At 52.0% G+C, this 21,840-nt stretch overlaps 2 protein-coding genes across 2 annotated transcripts; one reads left to right on the top strand and one right to left on the bottom strand.

Annotated features, from left to right (window-relative positions):
• Nucleotides 1–31: 31 nt before the first annotated feature.
• Nucleotides 32–7,718, bottom strand: LOC146343209 (uncharacterized). The gene is made up of 4 exons (XM_084808130.1): nt 7,225–7,718; nt 4,609–4,678; nt 1,798–2,520; nt 32–208 (listed from the first exon to the last, which is right to left on the bottom strand). Exons 1-4 carry the CDS (start codon nt 7,716–7,718, stop codon nt 128–130), a joined length of 1,368 nt encoding a protein of 455 aa, XP_084664256.1. The 3' UTR covers nt 32–127.
• Nucleotides 7,719–16,544: 8,826 nt separating this feature from the next.
• LOC146343208 (rhomboid-related protein 4-like) lies at nt 16,545–21,660 on the top strand. Its single transcript, XM_084808128.1, has 3 exons — nt 16,545–16,902; nt 20,682–20,817; nt 21,579–21,660. The coding sequence occupies exons 1-3, from the start codon at nt 16,545–16,547 to the stop codon at nt 21,658–21,660; spliced, it is 576 nt and encodes a 191-aa protein (XP_084664254.1).
• The last annotated feature ends 180 nt before the right edge of the window (nt 21,661–21,840 follow it).

The raw sequence follows: 21,840 nt of genomic DNA, 5'->3' as shown, positions 1-21,840 counted from the left end.
TCAGGAAGGCAGAAACCGGATCAGTAGCAGTGAGATCCCTGCACTGGTACCCAGGAGACAAATGACACACTCCAGAGGGCACAAGAGATTCACTTCAGGGCTTGCCGATTCTGGAAGGAGCCTCTTCTCATGTACAAGTGCAAGAAATCCCAGCAAGAGAGACCACCTTCAGGAGTTTCTCCGGAAGAGCTGGGTCACAGTTTTGACTCTGAAAAAGGGAAAAATATTCTTTTAAAGCTGCACCAAGAAGTTCAGGCAGCAAAGCATGTCCTCCTTGGGAAAACTGTCTAGATTCTGCCTCTTTTATTCCTCTTCATTTCCTTGTACACACACATGCACCAATACAAAACTTAATTATCCAGGGGTGCAAGACCTCAAGCATCCATAACTCTCAGAATGCCACTGAATTTCCTTCTGTCTCTCAGGTCCAACCAACACCAGGTGCCAGGGCATTATTCTGGTTCCTCTTTCTAGGGAGAGAAAAAATAGTTTGCCCTCTGCTGAAGCAGGTTGCAAAAGCTTTTTTAAAATAATAATTATTAAAAAGAACTGCTGAGGGCATCTGCAGAAAGTATCCTCCCTCTACACCTAGAAGGGCAGATGTGTTTTATGCCCCAGTGCAGCACGGCCCGGCAACAAGGCTTCAGTTGTCCCACTTGTTTGCATTGGAGGAGAAATTATTTGCTCCAAGACAAAGTCGCCTTCTTTTGCAAGTTTGATTTTAATAAAAGTCACATGTGGAGAGAAGGAAGGGAAAAAGCAGGAAAAGAAAAATCAATCACTCCAGTTTTTTTCCATGCAGTTGTGCGTGCGTGTGCCTGCCTGCACTCTGCAGACTTGGCAGCTGCTAAAAAAAGTCTATGTGCTCTGCTCCCACCCTCAAAAAACTGATTTATTTCTTGCAATGACATTTCAGAGAGAGTAAATTAACTTTTTAAAAGTGGCCCTAACAAACAAACGAAGAGGAATCAGGTCAGGTGTTTCCTTATCCGCAGAAGGAGGAATGTTAGGCTAAGAGTTCTCTCTCTCTCATAAATCTGTTTGCAGTTGGGAAATTCATTTATAGGAACTCACTGGCACAAGAGTGCATTTAAGGTTCCCAAAGCAAGCAGAGCAGCCCTTTCTGAAGTAAGAGTCATATTTGCATCATCCCAAAACTGCATATACAGATAACATTTAACACACAGCGTCTGCTTCTTCAGAGGCAAAATGCCAACTGCCATGCACTTCTGGCAAAAGTGGGTGCATGTCCCTCTGGATGTTGCATTAAACTTCTCAAGTTGCAAGTTTTTGGACGCTCTCTCTCCAAGGAAAAAAATTACTTGTCCTCTAATGTATTCCCCAACACCAATAATAATAATAATAATATTTTTTAAAGGCAAGGGAAAAAGCAATCACATAGGCAAGGCATTAAAGCCAAACAAGGAAAACGTAAGTGGCGTAGAATAGCCGCAGCCCAGAAATCAAACACAAATGGCTCTTTAATAGCCTAAGTGGCTGTAGAAATATTCACACGTGAACACAAAACAAGCGTGGCTGACTTCAAATGCGCAATAAAAGATTCCTCAAGCAGCGCAAAAGAGAGAGAAACACCGTTGCTGGTGGAAAGGGGGCGGGGCGACATTGGCTAGTTTGATGCCCCCAAGGAAACCAGAACTTTGTCGAGTTCGCGCTGCTTGCAAAGGCAGGAAAAGGCAAAGCCGGCTTTCAGATTGCAAAAGTTAATGGATTCCGATTACTGTTAAATGGAAGAGTTTAGTTCCTTCTTCCGTGAGGAGAAGGGCGCGGAGCACTTACTGGTCCCCCGGCGCGGCAGGCGCGATTCCGCGGGGCTGGCGAGGCAGGCGACGCGCAGGCGGCGGAGCGCGGAGGCGCGGGCCGGGCAGAAGACGGGCGCCCGCCCCGCCCCGCCCCGCCGCCATTGGCCGGCGCGGCTGAGGAAGGCCCGGCCGCCGCCTCCCGCCGCGCGCGCCCGCCGCCCCCCGCCCCGTGCCGCCGCGCCCTGGGCGCGCACGGGCACGCGCCTCCCCGCCGCGCGGCCTTTGCTCCGGGCTCGGCGCCGCGGGCGGCCCGCGCAGAGGCGGCTCTCGCGCCGCTGCGGGCGGAGCGCGGCGCGGCGCCCCCGAGTTGCGCGCAGCTCCGCCGCAGGCCGGAGGGCGGGGAGGCCCCGGAGCCGCGCCCCGCGCCGCGCCCCGCCGGCCTCCCGCAAGCTGGCGCCCCGCGGACGGCGGCCCGGCCCGCCTGCGCCCTGCCGGCCTGGGGTGCCGCGGGGCGGCGCACGCTCGGCTGCGGCAGGTCCGGAGAACCAGGGCGGCAGAAGTTGTTCCCACGTGCCGGGGATGCCGTGAAGCGCGGAACGGCCGGCGGGCGGGAGCGGGGCGCTGCGCAACTGGGCGGCGCTCCTGGGCGTCTGAGGGCGCCCTGTCGGGCCCCTCCGCCCGGCCGGACGTTGCCTCGCCGCGCACGGCCGGCTGGACTGCGGTCCGTGGTGGGTCGGATCTGCAGCTGCGTGCGTACTTCCTTGGGAGTAGGCCCACTGGAATCTCGCCCACGTTCCAGTTTCACAGCCCCTCTCCTCACTCTTCATCCCCCCCCGAACATCCCCAGGAGCTGGATCAGACCGAGGTGGGCCCAGCGAGAGCAGCACTCTGCCTCTCGGGGCCAGCCAGGAACAGCGGAGCGATGGCGATCCTCCATGCTCCAGGAACCTCCCACTGAGACTACTGACATGCATTGTATGTGGGGCTGCCCCAGAAGACCGTTCAGAAAACTGTTGTTCAGTCGTTCACTCGTGTCCGACTCTTCGTGACCCCATGGACCACAGCACGCCAGGCCTTCCTGTCCTGCGCTCTCTCCCGGAGCGTGCTCAAGTTCATATTCATTGCATCGGTGATGCTATCTAGCCATCTCATCCTCTGCCGTCCCCTTCTCCTTTTGCCTTCAGTCTTTCCCAGCATCAGGGTCTTTTCCAGGGAGTTTTCTCTTCGCATTAGGTGGCCAAAATATTGGAGCTTCAGGATCTGTCCTTCCAATGAGCACTCAGGGTTGATTTCCTTTAGGATGGACTGATTTGACCTCCTTGCAGTCCAGGGGACTCATAAGAGTCTTCTCCAGCACCACAGTTCGAAGGCATCAATTCTTTGGCGCTCAGCCTTCCTTATAGTCCAACTCTCACAGCCATACGTTACTACTGGGAAAACCATAGCTTTGATTAGACGGACCTTTGTCGGCAAGGTGATGTCTCTGCTTCTTACTATGCTGTCTAGGTTGGCCATAGCTTTCCTCCCAAGGAGCAAGCGTCTTTTAATTTCATGGCTACAGTCACCCTCTGCGGTGATCTTGGAGCCCAAGAAAGTAAAATCTGTCACTGCTTCCATTTCTTCCCCTTCCATATGCCAGGAAGTGATGGGGCCAGATGCCATGATCTTCGTTTTTTTAGTGTTGTGTTTCAAACCAGCTTTTGAACCCTCAACAAGAGGCTCTTTAGATCGTCTTTGCTTTCTGCCATTAGGGTGGTTTCGTCTGCATATCGGAGGTTGTTGATAATTCTCCCAGCAATCTTAATTCCGACCTGTGATTCATCCAACCCGGCGTTTCTCATGATGTACTCTGCATATAAGTTAAATAAGCAGGACGACAATATACAGCCTTGTCGTACTCCTTTCCCAATTTTGAACCACTCGGTTGTTCCATGTCTGGTTCTTACTGTTGCTTCTTGGCCCTCGTACAGGTTTCTCAGGAGACAGGTAAGGTGGTCTGGTACTCCCATCACTTCAAGAATTTGCCACAGTTTGTTGTGATCCACACAATCAAAGGCTTTAGCGTAGTCAATGAAGCAGAAATAGACGTTTTTCTGGAATTCTCTTGCTTTCTCCATGATGCAGCGAATGTTGGCGATTTGATCTCTAGTTCCTCTGCCTCTTTGAAACGCAGCTTGTACTTCCGGTAGTTCTGGCCTTTACTCATAGAATCATAGAATAGTAGGGTTGGAAGGGGCCTACAAGGCCATCGAGTCCAACCCCCTGCTCATTGCAGGAATCCAAGTCAGAGCATCCCTGACAAATGGCTGTCCAGCCTCGTCTTGAAGGCCTCCAGTGTGGGAGTGATTACTCCCCCAAAGTGATTTCTAAAAACTATGTAATCGGAAGGCTAGAGATGTAAAATTTGTGGAAATGTCAAAGCCATGGGGAATTTTTAAAAAGTCTTCTTGGTAAGATTCTAGCATAGTGGTTCTTTCATTCTTTCTTAAAATTATTGATCTGATGTATCTTTACTGATAGCCATTTAGGGATGCTCCAAGTCACGCTTAGTTTCTGAGCATGTGACTAGAGTCACCATATCATGATATGTGAAGAAAATGTGCTATCTTGGCAGTTTTGTTCTATAGAATCCTGTGTTTCTGGGCTTGTTCTGGTTAGATGCTGTAGTAGCCAAGGAACGTGGTTCTAAAACCTGTGTGAGAGAGAACCTCTATAGGGCATCCCACCACTACCGCCACTTGCGACAGAACAAGACGTGGGTTATCCCAGCTATGTGTCCTTTCAGACACTTTGAACCTTGGGTCTATGGAACTCACTGCTACAGTTTTTAATAGCAATTAGACCTCACCAGTTGGAAATGCTGCCTCTCCCCTACAAAATCTTTAAGTGCTACCACCAGAAGGGTGATACATCTGTGCCTAAAAGAAACTCAGTACCCTGGTTCCTATGGCATGGGCGTGGGATTGTCAACATCACAACTAGAGGCATCCTTTCAAAATGAACAAAAATCAAGACTTTATTAAGGAGAATTATTTGCAAAAGGGAATAAAATGTCACTCTTCAAATAATATGTTGAGTTGCTTAAAGTTTCTTAAATGTGTTTGGTTACCATTCCTAATAGGAAAGAGGGACTTTTTATCAGCTTAGGCTGGTATACCAACTACGCCCCTATCTGGACAGAGATAGCCTAGCTACAGTTATCCATGCTATGATAACCCTCATCTGGATTACTGCAATGTGTTATACATGGGGCTGTCTTTGAAAATGGCCTGGAAACTTCAGCTAGTCCAAAATAGGGCAGCAAGATTGTTCACAGGGACTGGCCAACAAGATCACATTACACCAGTACTTCTCCAGCTGCACTGGCTGCCAGAAAGAGAGAGAGAGAGAAAGAAAGAGAGAGAGAGAGAGAGAGAAGGAAGGAAGGAAGGAAAGAAAAAGGAAGAGAAAGAAAAAGAAAGGGAGAGAAAGAAGGAAAGAGAAAGAAAGAAAAAGAGAAAGGAGAGAGAAAGAAAAAGAGGGAGAGAAAGAAAGAAAGAATATATACACACACACATAGGGTGGAAGCTGAAATGTTTAGCTTAAAATATATTTTTTGAAAACAGTCTATCTTTCATATATAATAAAGGGTGGTATTAAAATGTTTTATTATTAATAATAACTGCATCTCTGAAGCTCACAAACATGCAGACATACAGGGTAAAATCCAACCTAAGCCCTACGTAGAATAGACCCATTGAAACAAACAGGACTTAAATTAGTCATGACTAACTTAAGGTCCATTCATTTCCGCAGACACCGTCCACATCATCAAATGCATGAAGTTTCAACCTCCAGTTGGCTGATCTACACAGGGATGTGGGGGTGGGGGAGATGTAAACAGCAACGTCGGAGGGGACAGAAATGCAGACAAGTACAGACAGTGATAATTAGCTTGTCAGCTGTCATTCACAAGAAGTTGTTGGGCGATAACCCAGATGTCATTGCAATAGTGCGCTGTTGTGCTCCTGTCCTACTCGTGGGCTTCCCATGAGGGTGCCTGGATAGCCACTGTGGGAACAGGATGCTGGACTCGCAAGGCCCTCTTGGGCCGGATCCAGAACAGCCATTCTGATGCCTTTGACTAAAGCCATGCATGCAGCAGACGTATGCGGGCCATTCTCTGGGTGTGATGAATGGATGAATTAATCCAGATGTTTAAAAAAATGCATAACATGAACACAGTCTTCCCAAAATGCATTTATCTGTGCCATAGTGTCTCCCTGCACCCCAAACACACACAAGATCCTGGGCTGCATGCATGTCTTCCCCCCCCCCCCCCAATCGCGATCTCTGCAAATGCTGTTTTGTTTGTGGCCTCCCTCTCTCCCTGCCTCCTGCAGGCTCACACACAAGTGGAGGTCAAAAGCTCAGATAATGTGAGGGCTGCCTGTGGAACTGCATTTGAGCAACAAGGGCTGGCAAAGGGTGATAAGGTGCCCCAGGCTAGAAGCTGTTGCAGGTGATCAAGGGGCTCCCCCACAGCCCCCAGGAAGGGAGCAAAACAGCAGTAGCTACGCCACTGAAACACAGAACTGAGGCCCCTTTGACCTCCAGCACAGGCCAGGACAGGGTCGCCCCTGTTTCAGAGCTGCCAGCAAGGGCCTGGGCATGGCCAGGTGAGCACCAAAGGCTGAAATCCCCAAACAGACTGACCAGGAAGGCCCAGTGAATACTGTGGAGCTTGCTTCTGGGTATACCCACTGAGGGTCACCCGCCATGTCTGTTCTCACGGAGGTGGGTGTCACACTCCATTGAAGAGGGTTTTGAATTACTAACTTCAGAATATGTACCTTGGTGCCACCAGGAAAAGGACATGGTCCCATTTAGATATCGAGCATTTGAATCGGTCTATATTTTATTGCTATGCATCCCATCCCCAAACACTGGAGTGTCCAGACTTTCTAAAGTTCCCTGACACATCTGTGTCTTGTTTGTGTTTCCAGATACGTTATTTTGCGGGACCTCCCGCCCCGCCCCGCCCCGCCTGATGTTTTTGTATGGTATCTTTGAGAACACAGCACGGGACCCCTTAGTCCATCTCAGTTTTGCACACTTCATTTTCCGTTAAACAAATATATGTTTTGTTGGTGCCGGCAAAGTGCCGGCAAAGTTACGAGATCTGAGAGAGAGAGAGAGATCCGGTGCTGCCACTTGAACAAAGCCAGTTGGCAGAGGACTGCCAGCATGATGGATGGGCTGGAGACAGCACCCTGGGGGGCCCAGGCAAAGAGCAGAGGACGCCGCACGCTCCCCCCAGCTGTGCAGGTGGTGCCTTACTTGCCTATGATGTTTCAGTGTTTGCGACAAGAACGTGGCGTTCCTAGGGCGGCTCATGCAAAGAGTGCGCACAGCACATCGCACCCAGCCAAGGCTCTGTGTGGCACAGTCTGGCGCAGGGCACAAGGCTCCTCTCTTCCCTCACGCAGCTGGTGGAACTGGGGCGCTGTTTGCGGCGTCAGTCTTCAGGGCCTGCTTCTGGGCTTCCCAGCGGGTCGTCTGGCCAGCTGCTGTGGGAAGCAGGATGCCAGAAGGCCAGAAGCCAGGCTGGTGCCCAGGGTCAGCTGGGTTGGGCACCCACCGAGGGCCCACAGCCAGCAAGGGCCCTGGCCGGAGCTTCTTGAGCTGCTGCTCCCCTTCCCCGCCTGCCTCTGGCTCCAGCGGGGCGGCGGGGGTGGGAGGAGCAGCAGCAGCCGATCCCAGCGCTGCCCCCTCGCTCCCTGGCTCTCCGCCTGCCAAGCCAGCGAGAGGCAGCCCTGACGAGGCGGGGAGGAGGAGCAGAGCAGCTGGTGGCCATGGCGGGGGAGGCGGGCTCCCCGAGGGAGGGGGCCGCGAAGGGGGCTTGACCGAGGGCCCTGAAAACCCCGGCACTGGGGAGCGGGACCCTGGTTCTCCTCTGGCAGGGCTCCCCTGATACATGCTTGGCCTCTGCTCCCACCTGCCCTGCCAGGGGCCACCCAGGTGTGCTGCCCTCCAGGTCCCACAGTCCTCAGCCAGCACAGGCTGCTCTGCTCTGAATGATTTGGTTCTGCCAGCAGACAAGCCCTACTGAAGGGCCTGTTCCAAGGAACTGGGGCATGGAGCGGCCCCCGGGTGCATGGGCTGGCCCGGCCCGGCCGTCCTGCGCTCAGCACAGAGTTCTGAAGGGAGGTGTGGGGCCCAAGGTGCACAGAAGCCTCTCTGTGAGGGGGCCTTGCGTCTTCAGGGCTCCTGGTTGCGGGCAGGCCACCTGCTGAATGTGCACACGTCAGGGATGGGGCAGCATGTATGGCCCCGCAGCCTCTCCACCCACCATTTCCACGTGGCTTGGAGGAATGCCAAACAGGGCAACAGCGTTCTCTGGACTGGAGCAATAGCAACAAATGCTGCGCCCAACTGAAGGCTTAATCCAACCTTGCAAATAAGCACACAGAACTTACTAGCCCGCCAGACACTTGCTAGCCTGCTGGTGGCTGGCAGAGGAGGGACTGAGGGCTTCATCTCAATCCTCCAAGGGGGCTCCATCAGGTCTGCAGCAACCTGCGGCATTTCTATGCTGGGCATGGAGGCGGCGGCGGCTTCCCTCCTCTGGGAGCCCGCTTGGTTCCTATGCTGGGTGCAGAGGAGGCACGGCGTGCTCCACCCTTCCTCTGCCAACCCGCTCACTCACCTGCCTGCGATCCCATGCCTGTGCTTGCAGGCAATTCTGAGTCACCTGTGGCGACCAGGCAAGTGCTTAAATACGAGGCGGGCTTCATTTCAGCCCTGGAAATGGCCTTGAATGCAGCCGGAAAAAGGAATGAGCCAAGCGCCCCTTGCCCCTGAGTGAGCACTGCAAGCCTGGACCTCGGTCTGGGACAAGGCCTTCCAGGCAGGGGGGAGCCCCAGCACCTCGCAGTCAAGCCATGGATGGGGAGGCCGCAGAGTTGGGGGGCTGCCTGCAGGAGAGGCGGCCGTGAGGGAGCTGCTGCGGCCGCCAAAGCCGTGCCTGGCCCGGCACACAGAATCAGGCACTCTGGCCAGAGGCACGCCAGCCTGGCCATCGCCAGTCAAGAGTGGCTGTTGAGTCCCTTTACCAGGACACATTTCTCTCTCTGTGTCATCTGGGGCTGTTGCTTCTTTTCTGGAAGGGAAATGAAAGACCTGTTGGCGGTGGCTTCATCACTCCCTATATGACTCAGGTTATATTTGTTGTTTTGTGTGTTTTTTAATTGCCATTCTTCCCCCCTCCCGCCTCATTTTTTATTTTAATGGTGTGGTCTTTTGATTTGGTAAATCAGGGAAATGAATGGGTGGGATGGAGGGATTGGTTTAGGAGGGGAGCTGAAGGTTGCCTTGTGTCCGGATGCAAAAGTGCCAGAAGGGGACCTTGTGTTAATTCTAAAGCACGGTCTGCAACCCACTTCAACATCCTTCTGCCCCAAGAGTAAACAGGGACTCGGTACAAGGGTCCAAGACCTACATATTTGCAAGCAGGGAGCGGGGGGGGGGTGTGCCCTGGAGGTCAGGGGGTGGTGGAATGGCAGTCGGCAGCACTGGGAGGCATCATCAACGAAGAGCCATCGAGATTAACGAAGGACAGACAAAGGGCAGAAAATTATTTACACCAAACACTCATCCCCGATAAGTTATCTCTCCACCAGCTTTGTGCCCCCCTCCTTGCGCCCACCCCTGCCCCCAGTAGCAGCCAGGAGTGCTGGACTAGTCCTTGAAAAAGTCAACAGACAAGACCCAAGTGATTCCACCGACTGGGTTGGGGGGCACCGGTGATGACCTGCCCCCCCATTCTACAGGAATCCACCAACGGACAGGCCATGGCAGTTCCATAGCGTGACTCATGTTGAACACATTGACTGGAATCAGAGCTAATAAAATGTATTTTTTGCTTGCAGAGCAAGGGGGCGAACAAGGTAGAATCGGGAGAGACAAACAATTAGAGCCTTGTTAGCATCAGAATCGCTTCCTTTGGATTGTGTGTGTGCCTAAGTGGTTTGGGGGATGGCTTATACATTGAACCCCCACCCCCGTACCCACTCATTAATGTCAAAAACAACAAAGCACAAAGGCAGCCATGTTGGCCCTAAGAGAAATTCCAAAAAACATATAGTGCAAGATCTTGTTTAGGCTAACTCAAAGATCACAAAAAAATGTAGCAGCTTTTGAGATCTCCAGATCTCTTCATCAGGCAAGATGTTACAAAAAGCAGGTGGGAGGGCAGGGGGGGATAGGAGAAAAAGAGGCTGACAGGATGTTGTAGCCAGGATCTGTGCATGGTGAGAGTCTTTAGATGAGATGGCAGAACAAACCGACCAAGGAACCTGTCTGGTTCACCTTGGATGGAGACAGTTTTGCACTGACAGCTTGATTTTATATTTTCAATAATGGAGGATCTACCGTTGTCTGATACTTTCTCCTTCCCAGTGGTCCTCAGGGCACTGAAACCTGAAACTGTCACATCACCTGACAGAGCCCAGTTTGATGGTCTGCAACCCCTCCTCCTCCAGATCGTCTTAAGAGTCTGACCATGCAGACATCCTGATGACATCTTGTCAGACTTTCCCCCCACCCCAATTTCATCCCCCCACCTACCTGTTTTTTGTGTCATCTTGCCCGGTGATCTGGAGATCTCGAAAGCTTGCACTTTTTTGTGATCTTTGAGGTAACCTAATACAGGTATTGTGCTATATGGATTTTGAAAAACAACAAACAATCTTGTGGCACTTTAAAGACAAAAGAAGTTCTTATGACTTAATAAGAAAACGTCTGCCATACTAAATTTGTTCGTCTTTAGGGTGTTGCAAGATGGCTGCTGCCCCTCTGGAAATTGTCACCAATAAATATATGGACATCTAACCAAGGTATTCTCCTGTTCAGTGCCTACTAAAGGCAACTGGGAGCTGTGGAAGAGCACAGTCATTTCAGCCTTTAATCATCTGATCAGCCTTCCTGCATCTCTGGCTGGCAGTGATGGGAGTTGTGGTCCCAACACATCTGGAGGTTACCAGGTCAGGGAAGGCTGGTCTAGATTAATACATGAAAAACCATTAATACTGATTAATATCCCCCACCCCCACCCCAGTTAACCAGGCAGCATCGTGGTTGTTTTTAATTTACTGTTTGAAATGACAAACAGCACACTGCAAGGGCCATCTCATTCCACTTCCCCCCGGGAGGCAGAGGGGGATACCTCTTCTAAGATATTATGTCTCTGTTACATTTCTATCCTGGTCTTCCTCCAAAGAGCTCAAGGTAGCAGACCTCCATTTTATCTTCACAACAGCCCTGTGAGGACATAAGAATGTAAGAAGAGCCCTGATGCTGGATCAGACCAAGGGTCCATCTAGTCCAGCATTCTGCTCACACAGTGGCCGACCAGCTGCCCACAGGAAACCCACAAGCAGGACAGGAGTGCAACATGTTCCCCAGCAACTGGTGTACACAGGCATACTGCCTCTGATACTGGAGGCAGCACAGAGTCATCAGGACTAGGAAAGGGATCGTTAACTTGTGGAACTCATTGCCACATGACGTAGTGATGGCCACAAGAATTGCTGGCTTTAAAAAGGAATTAGACCAATTCATGGAGGGTCAGGCTATCAGCGTCTGCTGGTCCTGATGGCGATACATTCCCTCCAGGATCAGAGGTAGGGTGCCTCTCAATATCTGTCACTGGGGAATGTAAACCTGAGGGTGCTCTGGTGCGTACAGCCTGCTTGTGGGCTCCCATGGGGGCATCTGCTTGGCCCCTGTGGGGACAGGATGATGGGCGAGAGGAGCCCCCTTTGGTCTGACCCGGCATGGCCCTAAAAAAGGTAAAGGTGTCCCCAACCAGTCGTGTCCGACTCTAGGGTGTGGTGCTCATCTCCATTTCTAAGCCGAAGAGCCAGCGCTGTCCGAAGACGCTTCCATGGTCATGTGGCCGGCATGACTGAACACCGAGGTGCACGGAACACTGTTACCTTTCCCGCCGAGGCGGTACCTATTTATCTACTTGCAGTTTCTTGCTTTCGAACTGCTAGGTTGGCAGGAGCTGGGACTGAAGATGGGAGCTCACTCCGTCACGCGGCACTCGGGTCTCGAACTGCTGTCCTGCTGACCTTCCAGTCTGCAGTTCAGCATCTTAACCACTAAGCCACCGCGGCCCCTTCGGCATGGCCCTCCATGCATGCAAGTGGTCACTGTCTGGCTCGCCAGGTCTCCCTGACCAAGGCAAGCCAGCGTTGCCTCCACGGTGCACCGATGGCTTAGACAGAGAGTCACAAGCAGGCCCAGAGCAAACTAGGCTTCAGCTCCTCCCACTGGGCTCTGCACATGCACCAGCCGAGGGCCCAGAGGGCCATGGCGCCGGGTTCCTCACCTTTTCCGGAGATGGAGTTCTTAACCAGCATCTATACACTGCCCTTTCCGATACAAACCATCTCCCCGTGCTGCTGCCTCCGCTTCCCCTGAGGAGGTGGTCCCAGAGAAGAGAATCCGGCCCAGCCAGCCTCCTGGTGCTGTTTTGGGTGCCACGCAGGCGTGTTTACTAAACCTGAGCTTGGCACGCCTGGCGTTTGTGGGCAAACAGTCTGCACTGCCCCTGCCCTCTGCCGGTGGTTCATGTGGCCCAGGCAGGCATCCCGGTGTTGTGATCACAAGCGAAGGCATGGACGGGAAGCACGTGTGGCCTCGAGTCTCCAACAGCCCAACAGGGCCTTAGAGCGGCCTTCTCCAACCTGGTGCCCTCCAAATGTCCTGAACTACAACTCCCATAATCCCCCCGCCAGCATAGCGGCAGAGCCCCTGCTTGGCACGCAGGAGGTCCCCGGTTTGATCTCCAGCAGCATTTCCAGGCAGGGCTAGGAAAGTCTCCTGCCTGAAACCCCGGAGAGCTGCAGCTGCCAGTCTGTGTTGGCAATACTGGGCTAGATGGACCCAGGGTGTGACACAGGAGAGACAGCAGGGAAGCCAGGATGGGCCAGTCAAGAGAACATGGGGATGATGACCTGAACTGAATCCTGCCCAAATTACTTCAGAAGAGGAGAGTCATCAGGGAGTGCTTGCAGTGCCGGGTGAGGGACACTAGATCAAGCTTTTAGATGTTGTCATGGAGGGATCGCTCCCTGGTCAGGGCTGGTATCATGCTTACTATCTGCCTCTGCAGGGGTGGAGGACCAGTTAAGATGGTTTGCCCCCAAAGGCTGATGGATCCACTGCGATTCCAAAATGCCTTGGGGGGGTTCTTGGCTGGTGCTGCCGCCGACCCTGTCGAGTCCCTGGTCTCCATGTGGGATGAAGATCTGACCAGGGTTATTGACATGGTCACTCCTAGACGGCCTCTCCTACCTGCTTCCAAACAAGCTCTGTGGTTTACAGAAGAACTGAGGGAGCTGAAGCGGCAAGGACGACGACTGGAGCGTCGATGGCGGAGAACTCGACTTGAATCCAACAAGATACATCATAGGGATCATTTGAAGACCTACGGGGTGGCGATATGTGCAGCGAAGAGAGCTTTCTACTCTGTGCATATCGCATCCGCAAACTCGTGCCCAGCTGAGCTGTTCAGGTTGGTTAGGGAACTGAGTCAGCGCCCCCCCACACCCACACACATTGAATCCGGTCTTAGAACCTTCGGTAGCTCGTTGTGATTAGGTTTCTTGCGGATAAAACCTCTCAGATACGAGCTGACTTGGACACTGTCATGGGGGCAGAAATCCACAGTGAGGTGTCCAGCAACTCTGCTTGCACGATTACATTGGATCATTTTCAGCTTGTGCCTGCTGATGATGTGGACAAACTGCTTGGTTTGGTCAAAAAAGCAACCTGCCCTCTCGATCCCTGCCCATCCTGGCTTGTAGTCGAGGGAGAGGAGATGGTAAAGCAATTCTTGCTGAATATGAGTAATGCCTCCCTAAGGAAGGTAATTTTCCATTGTGTCTAAAAGAAGGAATTGTTAGAACGCTTCTGAAGAAGGCTTCCCTTGACCCCCTGGATTTCAATAATTATAGGCCAGTAAGTAATTCATCATTTTTGGGCAAGGTAATCGAGAAGGGGGTGTCCATTCAACTCCAAGCAGTCTTGGATGAAACTGATTACCTGGACCCATTTCAAACTGGCTTCAGAGCGGGATACAGAGTTGAGACTGCCATGGTCGCCTTGGTGGATGATCTTTGCCTGGGAGTCAATAGGGCAAGTGCACCCCTGTTGATTCTTTTGGATCTCTCAGCACCATTCGACCATCCTTCTGGATCGCCTCAGGGAGCTGGGGGTTGGGGGCACTACTCTGCAGTGGTTCCACTCCTTTCTCTCAGGACAGTTCCAGATGGGGTTGCTCGGGGATAGTTGTTCCTCGAAAAAGGAACTATTGTGTGGAGTCCCTCAGGGCTCCATTTTATCCCCGATGTTGTTCAATATCTACATGAAACCGCTGGGAGAGATCATCAGGTTTAGGGCTGACTGTTATCAGTATGCTGATGGCACCCAGATCTATTTCTCCTTATCATCTCTATCCAAGGAAGGCAGGACTCCTCTGAAGGACTGCCTGAAGTTGGTAATGGGCTGGATGAGGGAGAACAAGCTGAAGTTGAATCCAGGCAACACAGAGGTGCTCACTGTGAAGGGTCCTAATTTGGGTATTAAAGTATGTCAACCAGTTCTGGATGGGGTTGCACTCCTGAAGGAGCAGGTCCGTAGCTTGGCGGTGCTCCTTGACCCAACCCTGCTCCCAGGTGGAGGCAACAGTGAGAAGTGCCTGTTATCAGCTTCAGCTGATATGCCAGCTACGCCCATTCCTGGAACATGTGGACCTGGTAATGGTGGTGCACGCGCTGGTAACCTCTAGGCATGATTTCTGCAATGCGTTGCACTTGGGGCTGACTGTATATTTAGTTCGGAAACTTCAGCTGGTACAAAACATGGCAGCCAGGTTGGTCTCTGGGACACCCTGGGGAGACCATATTACACCGGTTTTAAAATCTTTACACTGGCTGCCAATTTGTTTCCGAGCAAAACATAAAGTGCTGCTTCTTACTTCTAAAGCCTTGCATGGTCTAGGTCCAAGGCACCTTAGGGGGCGCCTCCCCCCTTACCTCCCGGTCCGTCACCCAAGGTCCTCCGCGGGCTCTCTGCTGCGGCTGCCTAACATGAGACTGGCAGCCACGGGCAAGAGGACCTTCTCCTTTGCTGCCCCACAGCTGTGGGGTGACCTGCCGGTCGAAATGCGCCTGCTGACCTCAACGGAGGTCTTCAAGCAGGAATTAAAGGCTCTATTATTCCAGCGGGACTCCCCTGAGAACTCTTGTCCCTTGTGCCGACTCTTGTATATTGCATACTGTTTTTCAGCGGTGTTGTTTTCAAGCTGTCTTGTTTTTATGGTTCTTTGTTAAACTGTTTTTAGTTCAAAGTTGTTTTTAGTTATATGTTGTTTGTGTATATTGTCTGTGTGCTTTTATGTAAATGGTTTTTAAACATTGTATATTGCATTTTAATGTTTTAACTTTTGTAAACCACCCAGAGAGCTTTGGCTATGGGGCAGTATAGAAATGTAATAAATAAATAGACCAAGGACTCTCTTGTGCTGGGTTTCCCCACTGCCAGCAGGGCTCAGCAATGGTTATAAATGCCCTGTTAAGCAATGAAACATCCTGTGCCACTTTAAATACTACCAAATGTATTTTATTGTATTTATTTACAGTGTTTTTACCTCGCTCTTCAGCCCTCAAACGCTCCCAGAACAGCTTACAATCTAAAAGACATGACACAAAAGGAAAAGGGGTTTGGAGGGAGGAGAAAAAAAGGACAGCTTAAGCACCCGCTGTTAGGTTCAGAGTCCCTATAGGGGTTCTTTCTGGCAGGGGAGGGCGAAACAAGCTACCTGCCACTGCTCCCTCCCTGGCTGATATATGGGGCTAGGCTGGTCTCCCCCTTCCTGGCAGGGCTTGCAGCCTCCCAGGGGCCCTTGATTCTCTGGCCAAATGTATCATGGCCTGGTTTGGGGGTGGGGCTGAGATAGTCCACGCTGTAGCCGAATCTGCAAAGGACTTCATAAAAACAGAAGAGCAGCCCCCTAACTACCTTTCAGAGGTAGATGGCACCTGAACACGGAGGTTTCTGTGATGCCATGATGAGGAGCAGTGACTCCTCCATGGCCATGGGCAATTGCTCTGTGACGCGGCCGGGTAGCTAAATGGGCAAAGGCGACATACCCACGGACACCAGGCAGCTGTTCTTGCCATCATGCCCTACTTGTGGGAACATTCTAGAAGCAGCAGGGAGGTAAGCCACTGTGAACATGGACTGAGCACCACGCTCTGTGGTCCAAAGCCACCTTGGGCATTTCACTAGAAAGACAGGAGATTAGTGTAATTTAAAGAAATGAAGATCGTCTTCCCTTCAAGAGCCCGGCCGCCTCTCAATGCTGCCACCTGGTGGCCCTATATAGAAGAGCAGAAACAGAACCCTCCAAGCCAGCTTTCTTCAGCCGGGTGCCCTCCAGACGTGTTGGACTACACCTCCCAGCACCCCCCAGCCAGCTATGCCTAGCCTCTGCCCCACCCCACCCCAAATACCATTTCAAAAGTATGATTGGGTAATGTTAGATCATACCATCTGGAAGTGATGGGAACTGTAGACCAACACATCTGGAGGGCACCAGGTTGTGGGAGGCTGCTCTAGGATGACAGAGAACGACTTCCAGGTCAAAGGTGGTGGCCTGCATCACCTCTGAGGTCACAGAGCCCTTCCTCCCACTCCCTTGGCCCCAAACCCTGGGGGCAGGCTGCCCCCCTCATGGTGCCCTGGGCCACCCTGGCCCTGGTGGCCACCAATGTGGCTCTGTTCTGGCATCCCCTCCGGCCCCCCATGGGTGCCTGCCTGAGTGTGTGCACAGTGTGGGATCAGGGCGAGTGGTGCCGGGTCCTCTTGGCTCCCTTTCACCACCTGAACCTGGGCCACCTGCTGATGAACATGGCCACCCTCTCCTGGCTGGGCCGCGGGATGGAGCTGGAGGTGGGCAGCCTGAAGACCTGCCTGATCCTTCTGGGCCTGGCGGTGCTGGGCGGGCTGCTGCATCTGGCCTTCAACGTGGTCTTGGAGGTGGCGACAGGGCACCAGTGGTACCGGGAACATTGCACTGTGGGCTTCTCAGGTGTGGCACCTCCTGCCCCGAAATCCTGGCATCCAAGGGCAAGACCAGCCCGATCCTTAGGCAGGCTGAGGCAGCTGCCTCACTGAAGCTGATGGCAGCTCTTATGGAAAGGTGGCCCATGGATGGTTATTGGGTTTACTAATGTTGTCTTAGTTTGTATCTTCAGAAGCCCTCTTCTGGGTGCCCCCACCAAAGGAAGCCAGGTGGGTGGCTACAAGAGAGGGGGCCTTCTCAGGGGTGGCACCCCACTTATGGAATAAACTCCCCAAAGAGGTTCCCCTGATGCCTACACTGCTATCATTTTGGTGCCAGACAAAGACCTTTCTTTTCTCCCAGGCATTTTGGAGACCTAGCTCTAGGTTATTACGGCTGTTTCATTGATTCCTGTGCTGTTTATTTCTCTTGCATTATATTGGATTTTATTCTTTTAAATAGTTGTATTGTATTTTATATTTTTAATTGTTCTATGGCATTTTTAGTTTTAGTTTTTGTAATCTGCCCAGAGAACATTAGTTATTGGGCAGATTAGAAATGAGATGAAAATATAAATAGATGATAGATAGATAGATAGATAGATAGATAGATAGATAGACAGATAGATAGTATTTTATGGCCAGGGAGGAAGAGAGGCACTTATGCGGCATTCTGCCTTCAGTGCCAGAACAACTTCGGCCTACCTTGGGCACAACAGGTTGGATCCAGATGCAGTAATTCTTAGAGTTGTTGTTATTGCTGTTCAGTCGTTAAGTCGCGTCCTACTCTTCATGACCCCATGGACCAGAGCATGCCAGGCCTTCCTGTCCTGCGCTCTCACCCAGAGCGTGCTCAAGTCCATATTCATTGCATCGGTGATGCTATCTAGCCATCTCACCCTCTGCCGTCCCCTTCTCCTTTTGCCTTCAATCTTTCCCAGCATCAGGGTCTTTTCCAGGGAGTTTTCTCTTCGCATTAGGTGGCCAAAATATTTGAGCTTCAGCTTCAGTATCTGTCCTTCCAATGAGCAGTCAGGGTTGATTTCCTGTAGGATGGACTGATTTGACCTCCTTGCAGTCCAGGGGACTCGTAAGAGTCTTCTCCAGCACCACAGTTCGAAAGCATCAATTCTTTGGCACTCAGCCTTCCTTGTAGTCCAGCTCTCACAGCCATACGTTGCTACTGGGAAAACCATAGCTTTGATTATGCGGACCTTTGTCGGCAAGGTGACGTCTCTGCTTCTTACTATGCTGTCTAGGTTTGCCATAGCTTTCCTCCCAAGGAGCAAGCGTCTTTTAATTTAATGGCTACAGTCACCGTCTGCGGTGATCTTGGAGCCCAAGAAAATAACATCTGTCACTGCTTCCATTTCTTCCCCTTCTTCCCCTACAGCATCGGACTCAAAGAGTGCTTATCAATGGGACCTTCTCAAGCTGGGGAGAGGTAACGAGTGGGGTACCGCAGGGCTCAGTCCTGGGCCCAGTGCTCTTCAACATTTTTATTAATGACTTGGAGGAGGAGGTGCAGGGAATGCTGATCAAATTTGCAGATGACACAAAATTGGGAGAGATAGCTAATACTTTGGAAGACAGAAACAAAATTCAAAGTGATCTGGATAGACTGGAGCGCTGGGCAGAAAACAACAGAATGGCATTGAATAGGGACAAATGCCAAGTTCTGCACCTAGGAAAAAGAAACCAAATGCACAGTTACAAGATGGGGGATACGTGGCTCAACCACACTACGAGTGAGAAGGATCTTGGAATTGTTGTCGATCACAAGCTGAATATGAGCCAACAATGTGATGTGGCTGCCAAAAAGGCAAATGCTCTTTTGGGCTGCATTCATAGAAGCATCGCTTTCAAATCCCGGGAAGTACTAGTTCCCCTCTACTCAGCACTGGTTAGGCCTCATCTGGAGTACTGTGTCCAGTTCTGGGCACCACACTTTAAGAAGGATGCAGACAAACTGCAGAGGGTTCAGAGGAGGGCAACAAAGATGATCAGGGGACTGGAAACAAAGCCCTATGAAGAGAGACTGAAAGAACTGGGCATGTTTAGCCTTGAGAAGAGAAGACTGAGGGGAGATATGATAGCACTCTTCAAGTACTTGAAAGGTTGTCCCAGAGAGGAAGGCCAGGATCTCTTCTTGATCATCCCAGAGTGCAGGACACGGAATAATGGGCTCAAGTGACAGGAAGCCAGATTCCGGTTGAACATCAGGAAAAACTTCCTGAGTATCAGAGCAATACGACAATGGAACCAATTACCTGGGGAGGTGGTGGGCTCTCCCACACTGGAGGCCTTCAAGACGAGGCTGGACAACCATTTGTCAGGGATGCTCTGACTTGGATTCCTGCATTGAGCAGGGGGTTGGACTCGATGGCCTTGTAGGCCCCTTCCAACCCTACTATTCTATGATTCTATGATTCTATATGCCAGGAAGTGATGGGGCCAGATGCCATGATCTTAGTTTTTTTAATGCTGAGTTTCAAACCAGCTTTTGCACTCTCCACTTTCACCCTCAACAAGAGGCTCTTTAGATCGTCTTTGCTTTCTGCCATTAGGGTGGTATCGTCTGCATATCGGAGGTTGTTGATAATTCTCCCGGCAATCTCAATTCCGACCTGTGATTCATCCAACCTGGCATTTCTCATGATGTACTCTGCATATAAGTTAAATAAGCAGGGTGACAATATGCAGCCTTGTCGTACTCCTTTCCCAATTTTGAACCAATCGGTTGTTCCATGTCCGGTTCTTACTGTTGCTTCTTGTCCCTTGTACAGGTTTCTCAGGAGACAGGTGAGGTGGTCTGGTACTCCCATCTCTTTCAGAAGTTGCCACAGTTTGTTGTGATCCACACAATCAAAGGCTTTAGCGTAGTCAATGAAGCAGAAATAGACATTTTTCTGGAATTCTCTTGCTTTCTCCATGACCCAGCGAATGTTGGTGATTTGCTCTCTAGTTCCTCTGCCTCTTCGGAACCCAGCTTGTACTTCTGGTAGTTCTCGGTTCACATACTGCTGAAGCCTAGCTTGTAGGATTTTTATTTATTTATTTCATTTCTATACCACCCAAAAGCCAAAGGATTTTGAGCATAACCTTGCTGGCAGACCCATGGAAATCAATGGGATGTAAGCTACTCAACTTAAGTCTCATTTGTTTCAATGTGTCTACTCGAAGTGTAGCTAAATATGGATCCAGTCCTTTGCATATTGACTTTGGCGGGGGGGGGGGGGAATTGGCTGCTCTGCCTCAGGCAGCAAACCGAGGTCCTGCCTCTGTCTGGAGACCCTGCCTCTTGGGGGCCCCTTCTAAAGCCCCATGACCTCAAGTCCAACACTGTCACGCACTGTCCCTGCCTCGGAAAAGGACCCAGGAGTCCTTCTCTGATGCTCAACCAGGCTCCGTCTTCTGCCTGGAAGTTGAGGGCCTCTGGCTACCTGCAGTGCTTCTGGAACAACTAGGAAGCCTCCCTTCAGCCAAGAGCGTCCCAGCCCTGCGCTGCTCTTCTTTTAACCCCAAAGCAGTGTTTGAATGATGGGAGGGGGGGCAGGGGGCCTGGACCCCTTACCTCTTGTGATGGGCTCCTGAGCTACTGTTTCTAGGAAATGACTGGGGGGGGGGGGATGATTTGGATAAAAATATAGGGTGGGGATGCCAGGAGTGGGGCTTGTGAATCTTGTAAAGGGCTCATGTATCTTTCCCCCAGTAACTGAAGCGCTGCCCAGATGCCCTGGGGCCTTGCCCCCCCCCCCGCACCTCGGGCTTCTTCTCTCATTTGGCTCCCCTCCTTCTGTGCCACAGGGGTCCTCTTCTCCCTGGAAGCCATGGGCAGGCAAGTGGACCCAACCCCTGTGGCAACGATGGCCAGTGGCATCGTCATAACAACCAGGTGGCTCTGCTTCCTGGAATGCTTCATCCTCGCCATTTTGTATCCCAGGTAAGTGCTGGGTGAGGGTGGAGTGGGGGCAACATGGCTTTGATGCCTGGGGGAGGAAGCTCAAGGGGGCTGGAGTTACCTCAAAGACAGGGAGGCAAAGGATGTTCCCCCTCTTCTTGGCTGCCAAACTAAACGTTCAGATGTGAGGGGACCTGAGGGAGAACTGTGAGGCACTCTGCACAAGCTCAGAGGGGCTCCGAGCATTGTTGCTGTAGTTTTTCACGGCATGTTCAGGAGAAAGTCCCGGGGTGTTGAGACAGGCCCTGGAACTCTGCCTGCCTCCGAACTCAACCCTCTCTTCCTACCATCCTGGTTTTCCAGGGGAGTCTGAAGAACTGCAGGCCAAGGGCCCGTCTAGTCCAACAGCCTGTTTCCAACGCCCCCATGGATGCCACGAGGAGGACATGAGCACAGGAGAACCCTCCAGCTCCTGCCCCCCAGAAACATACGGCCACCATGATGAGCGACCATTGATCCCCTTCTGCTCCATGAACCGGTCTGGATTAGACCTTTAAAAGCAGTCCAAGTCAAGAGCCATCACTACAGCTTGAGATAGCAAATCCCACAGCGCAACTTGTGTGGGCAGAGCAGAGCAGAGCAGAGCAGGGTGCGCCCACAGAAAAGTGCAGCTGTTGTTTGGGGGGCCTGCAGGGGAGAGGCATGGGCTGCGCGGGCATGCAGGCCTGTGTGGGCATGCTCGGCTCAGAGCGCTCCTATGCACACCCCTCTTCCCTCCTTGTGCCTCTCCTTCTGCCCTCCAGGAGCTCTCTCACGGGTCACATCTCAGGGATCTTGGCCGGGCTGGCCCTGTCTGCTGCTCTCTTGCACCCAGGAACTGCCTGAAGTCCGCCCCTCTTCCTCTCCAGCTGCAGGAGGAGCAAGAGCCAACATCCACCCCCGCGCATGACCTGTCTCCCCCCCCGCAATACAGCAACACCTCCCCCCTTGCCCAAAGGGGTCCTGAAACGCACGTGGTCTCTAGTGGCGAGTTTCTGCAGCAGGGAAGCTCTGAGGTGCCCACCG

This window comes from Heloderma suspectum, chromosome 6, assembly GCF_057233095.1.
Source record: "Heloderma suspectum isolate Gila_16-S chromosome 6, 16-S_ref, whole genome shotgun sequence".
NCBI classification, from domain to species: domain Eukaryota; kingdom Metazoa; phylum Chordata; class Lepidosauria; order Squamata; family Helodermatidae; genus Heloderma; species Heloderma suspectum.
The sequence above is the reverse complement of the archived record's forward strand: the minus strand, read 5'-3'. Positions and strand labels throughout refer to the sequence as shown.

Coding starts and splice junctions, on each gene's coding strand:
- LOC146343209 (XM_084808130.1), bottom strand. CDS start 7,718: ATGTATCAGGGGAGCCCTGCCAGAGGAGAACCAGGGTCCCGCTCCCCA. Junction 4,679..7,224: donor GCCCCAGTTCCACCAGCTGC/GTGAGGGAAGAG, acceptor AGTTTCTTTTAG/GCACAGATGTATCACCCTTC. Junction 2,521..4,608: donor AGAGGCAGCATTTCCAACTG/GTGAGGTCTAAT, acceptor CCTACTCCCAAG/GAAGTACGCACGCAGCTGCA.
- LOC146343208 (XM_084808128.1), top strand. CDS start 16,545: ATGGTGCCCTGGGCCACCCTGGCCCTGGTGGCCACCAATGTGGCTCTG. Junction 16,903..20,681: donor TTGCACTGTGGGCTTCTCAG/GTGTGGCACCTC, acceptor TCTGTGCCACAG/GGGTCCTCTTCTCCCTGGAA. Junction 20,818..21,578: donor CTCGCCATTTTGTATCCCAG/GTAAGTGCTGGG, acceptor TCTGCCCTCCAG/GAGCTCTCTCACGGGTCACA.